The sequence below is a fragment of the Eurypyga helias genome, unplaced genomic scaffold (genome assembly GCF_000690775.1).
Source record: "Eurypyga helias isolate BGI_N326 unplaced genomic scaffold, ASM69077v1 scaffold9332, whole genome shotgun sequence".
Taxonomy (NCBI): domain Eukaryota; kingdom Metazoa; phylum Chordata; class Aves; order Eurypygiformes; family Eurypygidae; genus Eurypyga; species Eurypyga helias.
In genome coordinates this window covers 17,425-32,843 of record NW_010236571.1, presented here as the reverse complement: position 1 = coordinate 32,843, position 15,419 = coordinate 17,425, and the positions used below count along the sequence as shown (strand labels likewise).

Genomic DNA, 15,419 nt, shown 5'->3' with positions numbered 1-15,419 from the left:
CCTGCTGACAACACTTAACTTGTACTTTGGATTAAGATTTGAGTCATGTGATATAATTCTTGCTTACTGTTCAGTCAGTCTACAGTTGCTGCTCCTTCCCTTTTAAATGGTGTGGTTTTCTCCCAAAACATGTAAATAACTAATTTGAAGATGTGAAAGTGAGAGCTGATTTTTTTTTTTTTTTTTTTAAATCTGAGTTTCAGAACAAGCTGTAAAACTGAAATTCCAGGATTCAGTAGTTGACCTAAATCTTGTCTCTTATGGTCTTCATTCCCTACCTTCAGTTCCTTAATCCTCTTTCCTTGTCTGTATCATTCTTGTATCAGTACACATCATTCCTTTCTGTGAGCCTAACTCATTGATTTGGCAGAAACTGCTTCAGTTTTTTTTCTGCCAGACTAGTAAGTTAAAGGAGCTTGTAGAGCAATCTAGTAGGCATCAGGGTAATGTAAGGAATAGGGAATACAGCTGTGAATAGGAAGAAAAAGATTTGAGAAAAGGGAAACTTCTCCTGGTCAGGAGTGTAGCACTTTGTTCAGCTCACCATCCGAGAGAAATGCTCCCTAGTATTTTCTGTAATGATAAACCTGAATGAAAAACTCACTGTCCTTTGCCCTCAGAAGCTTCTTTCCAGTCTTGGGCCATTTACCACCAACATACTCAGTTGTTTAAGTTTTAACCTTGACCGTTTCAGCAACTTGGATAACTCTGTGCTCACAGTTTGGCCGATTGAGAGAGTGAGAGGGACAGTAGTGAAGAGTGGCACAGGACTAGGAACAAGTTACTGGAAGTAGTGGGAAGAAGTACATTAAACCAGACTTACCACTAAAGAGTGATCATGTAATTAAACACTGTATTTAGTTTGTTTTCATTTTACTTGAGGTAATTTACGCAAGTGTTAGTTGCAGGGGAAGTTCAAATCCCGTTGCGAGGTTGTTGTTGGACATCTCTACAGACCTTGAAGTGTAAAAATAAATCCCTGTGTGAAAACTATAATTTTTAAAAGTGGTCCTAATAATCTCAAGTGTTTTGGAGGCTGTTTGGAGGCAGACAGTGTATTTAAAGCTGGTATTGAGCTACTTTTTGCATGGAGAAGTACCTTTTAATACTCTTCCTTTTGTAGTATTTTTTTAAAGATTCCTAAAGAAGACTGAATTCTTCCATTATTGAGACAAATGGGAAGCTAATGACTGTTACAAGACAGCTATTTCCTTTGAGCTGTCATACAGGGAGTGTTTTATGAAAGTAAGTACTCTGGCAGCAAGGATAATGATGCACACACAGGAGATAATATATTGTACCATACATGTATATGCTTACCTTTTGTCATTTGAAAATTGCTACATGGAGACGTGGGCAGGCTAGTGAACTGTCCTTCACCAAAAAGAAAAAAAAAATTGGCTCATTTTGCCATGAACTTGATTTTTAGGGAAGTATGTGCCTCTCTAGGTAAGAAAATATTTCCAAAGAATGAGAGTTACAAATATGGAGAGTTACCTTGCCTGTGTCTTTATTTTACTGGTTGGAATTCCTTGTTTCATAAATCAAAAGACAGCAACAGCCAGGAATCACAACACCACCAATAAATACACAGTTGAGGATATTACAGTGAGATAAACAATGTAGCAGAAGAGCTAGCTATGAGTTACTTTCATAGCAGTAATGAACTGCACTTGTTATAGCATCTGTAGTGTTGATTTTTCTTCCTTTTTTATTTTTAAGTCAGTTCACTTTGGTTTTGCTGGTAAATTATCTGCAACCACTCCTGAATGAATTCTGTACAGACATATATTAAGAAGATGGACTAATTTTACATTTCCAGTTTCTTTCTAACAAAACATTCCAAAACTTCTGGGATGATAAATAAATCTTATTAAATCTTATAGCTGTTTTCAGTGGCTTATTAACATTAATCCAGTCTTGCAAATCATTAACAAATCTCTTGGCATTCTCTGTGCATCTCACTAACCCCCTTGATGGGCTTTCTTCACTAGAATCAGCACATTCATAAAATGACCTCAATAGCTGTACATAGAAATGTGTAACGTCCATGTGAAACTTGTGTCCATGAACAACCTGATCTTACTGGATGTATGTCATAAGGTGATTGCACACACAAAATTGTGTGTGTTCTGTGGGTTGGAGCCCTGCAGATATTATGCTGACACTTTTTGCAATTTTTTTTTCAAATGTGAACATTTGCATATGAGATTCTGGTGGAAAATGCTGCAAATGTATTTAGTCTTGTTTAAAAGGTTATCATGTTTATGAGCCACATTAGAAATTAAATTCTGTATCTGCTTGTCATTCCAGGAGCAACAGCTAAAGAAGATCAAAGCAAAACAAAAGCGTCTCCAGGCAATTCTTGCTGGAACAGAAGTTCTTGATAAATTAAATGAGGTTGAATTCGAGGAAGATGAAGGTATGAGAGAAGGCTGAAAGTTCTGTTCCACTTTGATGCAATGCCTTTTTTTTGTTTGAAGCTAGTTTGCATGATCTTTGCCAGTAAGGAAATAAATTTCAGTGGTTTGCTTTCAAAGGGAGAGATAATAATGCTTATTCTTTGCACCTGCAGAACTGCAGATCTTGGCATATTCATGTGGGAAGTTTTAAAAATTGGATGTTAATCCACGTTCAGCCCAGTAGGGATGGCTGAGGCACGTTAGAGTATTGGGCTTAATAAATTGGAAATCCTAACATTTTTTCACAGCTAATTTGATAAAGATGACTAACATCATGTTTGAATTACATTTTATATGCTGGATGCTATCAATCAGCATTAACAAAATTGGTTTTTCTTACTGTTGGGAAGTATCACTAGAAATGGAAACAGGAAGTGCTGCTCTTTTTCAGGCTGCAGTGTGATTTAAAAAGAAAAAAACAAAAAGGCTTCTTCCAGAGCAGGGCATTTTTCTCTGTGTTTCACTAGGTGTTCTTTCTCATTGCTCTGTGATAACTGACCTTAGATTTTGTAACTCCAGCACAGCTGTGTCTTGACTGCAGTCACTAATCTGCAGTATTCTGCAGGGCAGGTTTGGACCACACTTGACATCTGCGTATCACCTTTGGGTTATATTGTTGTTTGCAGAGGTGTAAACTCTTTGTGCCATTTATCCATTGCAGATGTAGCTGGAGGGGATTCCACATCCTGCAGAGCTCATGCTTCTGTCCTGGTTCAATGAAACTTAGAGTCAAAAGCTCAGTAAACTTTTCTACTAAGAAAAGCATCTTTAGTCCTTTTCTTTGAATAGGTTCATGTAGTAAAACTCAGGCACTCACTCTGGTGAAATGTAACTAGGAAGTGAGTGCAGCCCAGGACAGAAGAAATGGAGTTGAGCAGTTCCAGTAGTCTGAGAAACTAAGGGGGTGGACAGGGAGGAGTTTCATGCCTGATGCATCATTATTACTCCTTAAACATGTTTTTGTGATAAATACCAAACATTAAATGGGACCATATACAGTAGCATGCCATGCTGGCAGTTGTGGTACAGCTATTATGAAATTTTGGGCCCTAATAATAGATTTGAAGCTGAAATTCCTCTTCAGCTTCCTGAATTCAAGAGCTTTTCTCCCTCTTTGGTTTCAAACACCAATTTGTGTTAATATGTATAGTAACTGTGTATGCAGTTTAACTGCAGCGCTCTTTTATGGTAACAGGCCATGCAGCCAATCTGACTTTTAAATCATAATCCTAATGTTAGTGTTGTAGAGTAGGAAGATGGGGTTTGTTTTCTGTTTTTATTTTTTGAAGCATTTGAGAAGACAGTCTTTTATGTAAGATTTGTGTCTGCCCTGGCATGGTAATGGAAATGTCAAATTTCAAGCTTATGTATAGGATTGAAAAATCAATAACAAAAATAGAAGTGGACAACATTACTGCATATGGGAATGCAGTGGTTTCTTGCCCTGAACATGGTGACATGGATTGAATTGACAGCATAAGGAGCACATCAGAGATCATGTGTGCCATGGGGATCTGTAATTTTATGGTAGTTTATTTTTTCAGAAGCATGTGCATTTTCATAGTATCTGTAATTTTCCTATATGAAGTTTGAGAATTTGTCTGAATTAAAAGCTACAGTCTGACTTTTCTGGCCTTCTGTTTGTTGGGTTTTGCCTTTTTTGAACTTAAGGTATTATGTCTGATAGTAGTTTGGAGTTCTAAATAGTATATAAAAACTGAATTGGATGCACATAAAACTTTGGGAAAACAAAACAGCGTTGTTCCTGTGTTTATGTTATTCAGAAGGTGTTAAATGTTGGATGTTCTGATTTTTGTTGTAGAACCAGGTCCATCATGTCTGGGCAGTATGCTTATGCCTGTTCAGGAAACAAAGTGGGAAGAGCTTATTCGTACTGGCCAGATGACTCCATTTGGAAGTAAAATACCTCAGAAGCCGGAGAGGAAGACACGGCAGTTAATGCTAAATGAAGCATCTGATTTTGAGAAGTACTTAGAAGACCAAGCTAAGCTGTCATCTGAAAGAAAGAAGTTATCCCTTCGCAAAGGAGCAAAGAAGAACGTACAAGCCAAGAACGTTCAGCACCTAGCTCCTGCATCTTCTACTAACAAAGAAAGGGGTAAAGCCCTGTCAAAATCAGATAAGCACTTAAAACACATGAGAAAACTTCAGAAGCATGCTCTTAAGATTCACTCAAAGGCAAAGATTCCAAAAGAAAAGAAATACTGTGAGGCTAAGAAGTTCAGGCACGAACAGGAGGATAATAGTGGAGAGTCTGAGTATGTACCTGATGAGGAGCTATTTGATCCAGAAGAGGAGGAAGAGCAGGCATCTTCTCATGCTGAGAGTAACTCTGATTATGAACTCAAGCATTTGTCAAGAAAAAGAAAAAAATTGCTGAAGAGAGATTTTAAAGAAGCTGAAGGTGATGCTGACTTCATTCCAAGCTCTGAGGAAGAAGAGCATACACCACGGAAGCGCAAAGTAAAAAGGTGGAGAGATGATGGAGATGAAGGCTATTATAAACAGCGGCTAAGGTTGGTTCTATGCGTTTTTATTAGTAACATTTGCCCTTCACATGTTCAACATCATTTGTCAATATCTGTAATACGCTGCTAGGAGTTGAAGTAAGGAAAATGAGACAGAATGATCATAGCCTTCCAAAAGGAGTCTATCATACCTCTTAATTACAAGGGCTTTGCAATTAGATTTTTCTGATTGTTATAGGTCCTTCAGTAAAAAGCTAGCTGTGTATCAGTGTGTGTGTATTATTTGCAAAACTGTGAATGCACCCAAAATTGAGTATATCTATAAAACAACATATTGCTTGGCAGCTTTACACTTGAGTACTGCTTTTGTCCATAGGTCATGTACCCACCTTTAAAATCTCATTTCTCTGAGAGACATATCTTTGGTATGGTGTGGAGTGAGATGCTTAGTTTTTGGCTTTAAATAATTAACTGCTAGGCAAGAAGAAATCATTTGAATATATGATATTTACCTACTCTTTTTGCAGAATCTGTTAGTTTATTGAAATCCAAAGCACTTACATATAGTTTATATGGCTAACAAATTTATTTGAAAATCAATATTAAAAGAATATTTTGAATTTAGACTTGTAAAAATTTATACTGGACAGAACTATACTGATATTCATTATTAGCACATCTCCTTTGTAACTTACACTACAAGACATAAGTAATGAAGACTGGACATTTATGCTGCTGCTAAGTCTAAACAAGTCTAAAAAGAACTGCTCTGTTTGACAGTGATTTTCCTCTGTTCTTTATGAGAATGTGGGGGTAAAAACATCCTTATCTAAAGAGACAGTGACAGTAGTGGTAGTAGTGGTGTCATCTTTTGCAATGATGACCTAAGGTTGTAAACTGAGTAAGGTTTCTAAGGAGAATCAGCATCTTCTATTAAATAAATAGCATGTTAGGTGGGGAAATACAGCTAAAAACACAAGTTATTTTTGAAAACGGCAGCTGAAACACCTTGTGCTGATCTGTGATATATGAAATTTGTATAACGTGTGTGTTGATGATCTCTATGTAGCTACAGTGCACTGTTGAGATGTTTTCTCTACTAATAGCATAGCTGTTGAGTTCCTAACAATTAGAATGAGCAAATTTTCCATTTTCACAATTGCCTGGAAAACATTTTGAGGGAGCAATGAAGTGACATATTATTTATTAAGCTGTTAAAATGCTAACTAGACATGCCAGTCAAGTTAAGAAGCATTTCTGCACGTACTGGGAGTCAAAAGGTCAAGATCACCAAAATGGTTGTTTTGTTCGTTTCTATTGTTTTCTAACCACTGGTAAATTGTCTCTTTTCTAGTATAACTGTTGAGCTTCATATAATGAACTTCAGCTTGTTCATAGCATGCTTGCTTTTAATTAATTACCTTTAGTGAATGTCCTTCAAGTAGTTTTATAGTCCTCTAGAAAATCATGGATTCTAACTTGAAAACAGCTGCTCTAGATTGAAAGGAAGAACAGATTAGGGTGGTCAGTAAAGGGTGGTTGATACAGTGGTTAAGTCCTAGCACAGGAATTTGGTTACTGCTTGGGAGACTGAAATTTTACACTTCTGTGGAATTATAAAACCTTACGATTTAAACACAGCTGTATCAGTGAAAGGGTCAAGAAATAGAGGCATAAACACCATCTCTTCCTGTGGTGAGAGCCTGAGCTGCTGTGGAGGAGGTATCTTCTGATAGCAGAGGTATTCATAGTTAGAGAATTACTGGTAACAAAACCTCAAACGGGAAAAGCCCAACTTTGCTTTCACATCCCAGGTTACAAAGGCAGATGAGGAGCTGGTATGAGACAATAGGTTCGCAATCTCAAGATGCTGCTTCTCAAAGTTAAAGCATAGTTTATTGCTCTTGAATAGAAAATTTCAGCAAGAGGCTAATCTGAACAATGTCCAAAGGGTCAAAGAGAAATATGTTTTTTATTGGATGTATTAACGAAAATTAATTGTACTTAATTGGTAAAATATTTACTATTTTATTGAATAAAACTGTACTCTTCACATTTAAATTAGACCAATATTAAATCATTTTTAATTCAGTGTTTTCATCAAGAGTAATTTATTTTGATTGAAAGTTTTAATATGACTCGCAATTTAAATTCATTCAAACACGTTTTTTAATAACGTTAAGATTGTGACAATTTATCCTTTGCAAAGTCATATCATAGAGTACATTTCTTTTGGTTACTAAAGTTACAATAAAAGCCTAAATGAATTTTAGAAATATCAATAACTGTAATTGCTACCAAAACACTACATCTCTTAAAAATTTCATAGCTGCAGTTATTGTGGCTGTTAAGCTGCAGCTGTCCACATTGACGTTTTTATGCTGACACCCCCAGGTAATCTTCATTATGGGAAATGCCATGAGAAAATAAAATGTAGTGAATTAAGAAACATATTAAGAATGCTATAGAACTGCTGTCATTTGCTTACATTTATGCCTTGTTTCATGTCAGTTTTACTTTTAAATGCAAATTAATGGGTGAGATTATGTTATATTTTACCCCTGAGAGAGGCAGGAGAAAATCCTTTAGGATTACTTTAGTCTTCTGAACATCTAGTCTTGTGCTTGGTGCTGAATACAGTCCTACACTCTTAAAGCCTGAAATGAGTTTCCTTTACATTAAAACTTTTCAGATATGGGACTTGAGGAGATTGGTCTGTGTCAAGGGGAAAATATGATGATGTTGTTAAAGCATGATAATTAGCTAACTGCAGGACTGCAAAGCATCTCCAGAACAAGAGACTGTTTTCAGAACAGGAACTGGTGTTTTCAGCAGTAAACAGGGCGGGCAGGAGAGCACCCAACTCTTTCCATCTGAAGGCTACTTGCAGTTGTTGGCCTAATCGCTCAAAGCAAGGTGTGATCAGTGGAATGTGAAAAAGTAAAAGTTAACATGTCTTGTTATGGGACCTAAGTGCCATATCTGTGTTTTCTTGAGTATTCAGTATGGTTTGTGGAGTATTATTATGTGCATAGCTCTTCATTCAGTTGCTGTCAAGCGCTCACAGGCAAGGCTAGGAAAGCTACTACTTTCCATGGCTCCCAAGCGACATCCGAGCAGCTGAGGAGCTGGAAGTTGTGGCTATCAGCATTCAATGCAGTTAATACAAAGAATCAAACAAAAAAAATAAAATTTGCTTATAAATAAGGGGTTTTTTTCTCTCAAATCAGGTCAGTTTTCATATGCTAGCTCCCTCTGAAGTGTCTGAGTCATGGAATCTCTTGATATTTCATAGTTATAAATTTAAAAAGGATTAAATATCACCGTTCCTGAAAGATACTTTCTTAGAGCATCGTAACTGCTCTTTAAAATGACAAAGCCAGGACACAAATGAAGATGTATTTTGCCTCACTTGCTGAGTATACCTTTCATTCTAAGCTCAAGTGTGTAATTGTCTACATCAGTCTTAATTTACTTATGGAGACTTGTGGTACTAACTGCATGTATTTCATCTGTTAGGACGTACCAATTAAATCCACCCCTATAGACCATAAAAAGTTAGATCAGAAAAGTAATGCTGAATGCTTCAATTTAGCAAATTAGAATAATCTGTAAGGGATTCTTAACTGTCTAAAATAGAAAACATATTGTGCTTCAGAAATGCAAACTATATTAAACACTCAGCTTGGTTCCTGTCTGTTTTGGGTTTGGTTTTTTTGGGGGTGTTTTTTTGGGTTTTTTTTGAGTCAGATTGTGCTCATGATTGGATGCAGAATTTCTTTCCAGGGTATTGCAGTAAGTGGGAAATGGGATTAGTATCTGAATACATTCTTCTATTAAGAAAGATTTAATTGTATGATACATGGTTTTCATACTGCACTTTCAGGATAAAATTGTTTATGTCAGTGACCATGGATAATTTAAAATAGATTTCTCACAGGTCATGCTCTTATTTTCAAAGGACCTTGGTGATGTAGTAAAACCTATATTTTCTGATTGTTCAGGCGTACCAATAATGATTAACTGAGGTGTGTATTTGGTCAATAAGTTACTGTGTAGTTAAGTCAAATATGAGCTATTGCTGATTCTCCCTCTCAAGTTTAACTTCTGGAGAAAGGTACAATGCCCAACTGACCATTCTGATCTAGCAAGTAGTGTTTGACCTCCCATTGCTTCAACCATTTTAGATATTTACAATTTTGAAGAAATATAGAATATCTTAATACAGTGTCTTACATTAAGTTCACAAACTTTCAAAAAGTGAATAGCTTCTTCAAACTTTGAAAGTTCTTAGTGGTAAAAACAAAGTGCTGCTTTTTCTTTAAACTGGTAATTGAGGGGAAACCAGACCTTTGGAAGAGCCTTCAATACTACAGCTTATGTAATTATACAGTTCACTAAAGTAACAGAGAGTGTGCATAAAATAAACCTTTAGGAAAAATAAGTACAGTACTTATTAGTTCAAGTTCTAAGAATATGTAGTTTAAGAGAAAACATTTGTCACGCTTCTTGCAGAAAATACAATAGTTATGTTTCTGATCTCAGAAACGTTTCTTGTTTGTTTCTGGATCACTTTTTGTAATGTACACTAGAGGGCAATCTGTCTCTTCCCAGGGGAGGCTGAAGCTCCAGTGTTGGCTGGTGGCGATTAATATCGCAATACAGAATTAGAAGCAAAATCTTGTACAAAATATTACCCTGCTTGAGTTTAATAGGGATTCTTCACCTAGTTGTCGCTTGGGAAGCTTTGTAATCTACAATTGTTTTGATTTTAGTGTGGCGAGTACGAGTTTACTTCCTTGGTTTGAGTCTTGTCATAACGAAGTCAGATAAAATAATCGAGTTCTGACATGTCTCAGTTCCAGTTATGACACAGTCTGAATCAATAACTGTCAGCATTTGTCAATTTGAATGGTTGATCTTTTTATGGAACTCGGAAGAATAATTGACCATTTGTGCCTGATAGTACAACTTTGTAGCACTGAACAAAAAGAAGAGGAGGCTCCGAGGAGACCTCATTGCAGCTTTCCAGTATCTGAAGGGGGCCTACAAGGGTACTGGGAGAGGACTTTTTACAAGAGCCTGTAGTGACAGGACAAGGGGTAATGGGTATAAATTGAAATCAGGGAGGTTTAGATTAGATGTCAGGAAGAAATTCTTCACAGAGAGGGTGGTGAGGCACTGGAACAGGTTGCCCAGAGAAGCTGTGGATGCCCCATCCCTGGCTGTCTTCAAGGCCAGGCTGGATGCGGCTTTGAGCAACCTGGTCTAGTGCAAGGTGTCCCTGCCCATGGCAGGGGGGGTGGAACTAGATGATCTTTAAAGGTCCCTTCCAACCCTAACCATTCTATGATTCTATGAAAAATAAACACATTTTTTTGTTGTGCCTCTAGAATGTATCATATCATGCCAGAGCATGAATGGTGTTTTCCTAAGTCAAACATTTAACAGAGTGCTAGTTTAAGATAGGGCTTTCCTTTCCTGCGTTGATAGGTATATAAAACTATCTGTGGGGAAAACATTGACACTTTATATTATTTTAGTAAGTTCTCTTTTTACTACTTAACTGGATACATGATTTCATATAACAAAATAAGAACAATCCAATAATAAACATCAGCAATTCATCATTTTTTAATCAGAAAACTGAAAACTATCTTTGTCTGTCTTCGGTTTTTTTTCCTTGTATATGCTGCTTTTTCTCTCCATCATGATTTTTGCCTCTGAAGGTTTCTTGTCTTTAAAGATCAAAATATATTCCTGTGAAGCTGGCTCTCTAAACTTGTCCAGCACTGCATTGTCTTAGTTTTTCACTGCAATTGTTTTTGACAATTAGTGTAACTTGAGTATATTTGGAGATGACTGTTTATTTTTGCTTAATAAAACAGTATCACAGTTCCAAGTTTGTGACTGGTTCCATAAGGCAGACTGTTAAGTATTTTTCTCGAAAGATACTGATGAAAAGCTGATCTAGAAACCTGCCATAATTAGCTTTTTTTCACAAGAAAGGGTGTAGGATTGTGATTTTGTGTAAATGTTGAACTTCTTCCCTGTTCTCTTGTTCCTAATCCAAGTTTTTTTAAACAAATTTGCCAGGGATATGGCAACCTTTAAGTGGAAGTTTCAATAAGTTTCACTGAAGTAAGTGGTCAGGAAGACAAGATAAACACTATTCACGCTGCCACTGGAGAAAATGCAGCTTGAACTTAAGTCTCGTGAGTTTGCAGATCCCATGAAGATGATTTTGAATGTCCTAACAGCAAGAAAAGTCTCTTTTAGTGTTTTCACCCTATTTCATACCAGAAAATGCAGGGTGATGTCCTTAGCAAGACAGACATCATTGGTTGGTTTAATTGCCCCCAGATCTGGTTATGTAGTTTAAAAATGGAAGGAGAACACTAGACCTTCATTCCCTGTTTTGTTTGGTTTTGTGGTTGTGGGGGTTTTTTATTCACTGATGTATACAGGGTAGAAAATTTAAATCACATTTGATTTAAAATGGTTTTAGCTGAGAGGATTTTTCTTCAGTGGAGAAGGCACTTCTCATATCATGCCGTAAGGAGTTACGGTACTGTATGTGACGTTGTGCTGGCTGTGTCTGCTCTTAACATGACTAAGCTAAATAGAAGCGTGGCTGAAGCAATGCTTGAGATGGTTTACAGTGCCTTCAGCTTTGTTTGCCAGGTTGGAGGTGCAAAATGTCAGGATGGTAGCTGTCTTATGGGCAGTTTGAGAGAAATTTTACCAGTGACTTCTATCTCCCTCCTTTTGACTAGTTTGGTCAGGATATAAATCAAGGTAATAAAAAGGTTTAAGTTAGTTTCTGTAGCTGATGATGCTGTCAAGTTTGGGCCAGAAATTAACTAACATTTTTATGACTATGTTTCTTCTTCTCAAGATGGATAAAATTTGGCTAGTACATTTAAAAACATAAGGCACTCAGCCCATAAGTTTAAAGCACACTGGATTGTGCGTAGCAAGGCTGAAAATAGAATACACTTTGTATGTCAACCTCTAGATGCTGTTTATCTTCAAAGTCTTGAAGGCGTTGCAGAGCTTAACAGAAAAATCAGGATAAATAACTTCTAAATTTTTTTTTTGTTAAAGAGAGGAAAATGTGAATTTCCTGATGTTTTTAAATAGTTCAGAAATCCTTTTTCCCAGAATATGGGGTGTGTTTTGGGGAGGGGGAGTGTGCTTTGCTTTTTAGAATGCTGTTAATCCATTATCCTGCCATGCCTCTTTTTTTTTTTTTTTTTTCCCCCCCCTCCCTGCTGCAGAGGCAACCTAAGCTAACAGAAAGCTGTTTGTGTAATGAATAAATGGTAAAATGTTACCAGGAGGGAAATGGAACTATTCACTCAACCTGTAATGTTTGTCATTCAGAAACTGGAGATGTACTGGAAAGATACATCCTCCTCCACCCAGTTACTGCAGGACTGTTCAGGAGTGCATTCTCCAGTTTCTTCAATGTAAAGTTAAAAGAGTGGTCAGATGAGTTTTCCAGCATCTCACTTGGCATGCCATTTGTCATTTAATTCAGTAGATTTCAGTGCTAGGTGCTTAACCTTTTTTATTTTTTTTTTTTTGGCCTGAATTTTCCATTTGCTTCTTTCCATCCCACCACTACTATTTACAGTTCTTTGGAACCTGAACAATTTCAGTCATCTTGTTCTATATTGAGAGATACTTCTAGACTATACGGTCTCCCTCAGCCTTTTTATTATATGAAATATGTCTGCTTTTGCATTGCATCCAGAACAGTAACCTAAGGATGTTTTCCATCTCTTCTGTAGCTTGCTGGTTTCTGTAGGGATTTTGTCAGTTTATACACCACATTCAGTGTGCCGGCAGCAAAGGGCATTTTCATAGGCATTTCATGGGCATTTTCATTCCAGCAAAACCCAAATGGTCAGTGAAGTGCTCCTGATGGGTTAGTACATTCCCAGCTAGCAGTGGCATACACTTTACTACTACAGGTAGATGTTTTGGGGTCACTAAAATGCGAGTCCATCATTTTCTTGGAAGTTGCCATCCTTTGGTACATTTCAAAAATGGGGGGCACGGATTGACAAAGGGACAGGAAGGTAATTCTCTAACCTTCCTAGAGTCCAAATAAGATGAAGCTGCAGACCACAAAACCACTGTAATTTCAAAGTTTGAGAAACCTCATTCTCTAAATAATGACTGATGAACATTTCAGAGCACGTCACCCCAAAATGGTGATTTTTCCAACTGAATTCTCTCCATAAGACTATACACTGCTGAACATGTCTCCAGGCAAAGGAAGTTATTTAAGTATTTGGTTCAATTAATAAAACAGCTTTGGAATATCTAAGCTTTGTTGATACTTTTGAGGGAGTTTTTATGGATGTTTATTAATTTTAAGTTAGCCAGATTTTTTTGGTTGATTCCATTGTATTAGTATTTTTATCTATGAAAATCTGTAACTAGCTATAAAACTCTGAAGACTCATAACTAGCTAGTCAGGAGTGCATGCACCTTTAAATATGACAGATATTTTGAGCATTTACTTGCATAATTCTCTGCTCCAAAGGATTACTATTTAAATCATGACATCAAAGAATGCATTTTGTTCGGTTTTTACCTGATCGAAAATTCAGTGTATTTTTCATATAGTGTCTTTTCTGTGCAATAATTGAATATTGACTCCTTGCATCACTCTAGGAGGTGGCAAAAAGAACGTTTGAAGGACAAAGAACAACAAATAGCTGAGGAACTTTCTGAAGAAAGTGACATTGAATTTGAAGAGGGTTTCAGAGTACCAGGATTTCTCCTCAAAAAGCTTTTTAAGTATGTATTGTGTACTTTATTTTAATATTATGTTTCTGTATGCTGTTAATAGTAGTAATAACAGTCAAAGTGATTTTTGCATGCCCTTTTCTGTAACTTTTACTTGTTTCTGTAGCCTTACTTCTTTAAAAAAGGCATCAGGATCAAACCTCAAAGGAACTAATTTATTACAAGCACAAAATGCAGTTCCATGAAAATACAGATGGCTATGAAATGAGAAGCTCTCCTTGTCTGTTTTTATAAATGCCTTCTTTTATTGATAAGTACTTTCTTTTAACTCAGGTGTGGAGTGGTAGAACAACTTTACTTTGAAGAACAAGGTGTTAGCAAGCTGTGATAAATGAAAACACAAAGTGTAGGTGTTTCTTTGATTGGGTGGAGTGAGTGAAGTTTTCTGCCAGCAAAAAATATAGACAACTATTTCTTTAACTACTCAAAGCTTACTCAGAGTAACTACTTATAATTCATATTATAAGTCTTGAATATTTTGCCCAGTAAAATTTTAAAATATGGAGAGTGCAGTCTTAATTCCTTTAGTAGATGGAAAACACTCTACAACTCATTCTTTAGTTATTTAATGCTGGAATAGAGATTTGGACATGACTGCCTTCTGTTCAGTTTCTGAGACCGTGGTGCCTGTCAGGTTCATCTCAAAAAGCTATTTACAAAAGGCAGCCCAAACAAGCTAGCAGCTGACAAGTTAACTTCATCCATAATCTCCCTTAACTTTCATACGTAATAGGCTTGAATTCATTTTTGTTAGCAGCATTTCACACAGCAGGAAAAAATCATCATCTCTTTCAAAAGCTAACTCTCTAAAATCTTACCATTAGTGTAGTAGAAAGCCCTGGTTTATAACGGCCATGCGTGGTATCCCTTCCAACAGGACCACTTAGTCTTAACCTCAAAGAAATTATTACTGTTGTCCTGCAGTTCCTCAGAAGGAAAGCACTAGCTCTGAAATGGAATTGAATTAATGACTTGGTTGCCAGGACCATACACAGCCAATATGTGGTCTCCAGTTGTTTATGCAAAGGTACTGCAGAAGTAATCATCCTGAGAACGGATGTGTGGTCTTAGCAACCTGAAGGGAATTGAAATAGGGCAGACAACTGAAAATTACTCTTAGAGGTATCAGCCTTGCTAATGAAGGGTATCCCTGCAAGCATGAGTCAGTTGGCAAAACTTCCTAAGTGGTTAGAAAGATCAATTGAGTTGAATGACTTGTAACTTAAATGCTGAAATCTCCAGTGTAGGAAGGGCATAGTCAATAGGCATTAAACTCTGAGTTCTGAGCAAGTTTAGTGCAAAACAAGGGAGAATATTGATGCAAAGAGGTGTATGGCAGCACACTGTAAGTGATCTCCCTGCATAGTTGAATGGAATTTCAAATTAGCTCACATTAGAAATAGTAGACCCTTAACTTTGTTCTTTGGTAAGCTTGTTGAAGTGGACAGTCTGTTTCTTCCCTATATACTTGTCTGCTCTGAGGAATGTTCAGCAAGAATACCATTGGTACTGCTGTGGAATAAAACAAAACATCGTGAGCAAGACTGACTTAGAAATGTTGCCTTAAACTGTCTGCATTTAGCCTGAGAGAATGCTGTCTGTATAAACAAGAAACCAGGTTTCTCCATTATTTGCTTTCCGTGTG

At 36.8% G+C, this 15,419-nt stretch overlaps 1 protein-coding gene across 1 annotated transcript in view; it reads left to right on the top strand.

The window, feature by feature from the left end:
- Positions 1-15,419, top strand: part of LOC104506241 (DNA excision repair protein ERCC-6-like) — a gene marked incomplete at its 3' end in the record, with an annotated part of 34,504 nt that overhangs the window by 2,715 nt on the left and 16,370 nt on the right. Inside the window, exons 3-5 of the mRNA XM_010147131.1 lie at positions 2,314-2,422; positions 4,285-4,999; positions 13,640-13,765. Coding sequence (XP_010145433.1) covers positions 2,314-2,422; positions 4,285-4,999; positions 13,640-13,765 — 950 coding nt within the window. The remainder of the gene's footprint in view (positions 1-2,313; positions 2,423-4,284; positions 5,000-13,639; positions 13,766-15,419) is intronic.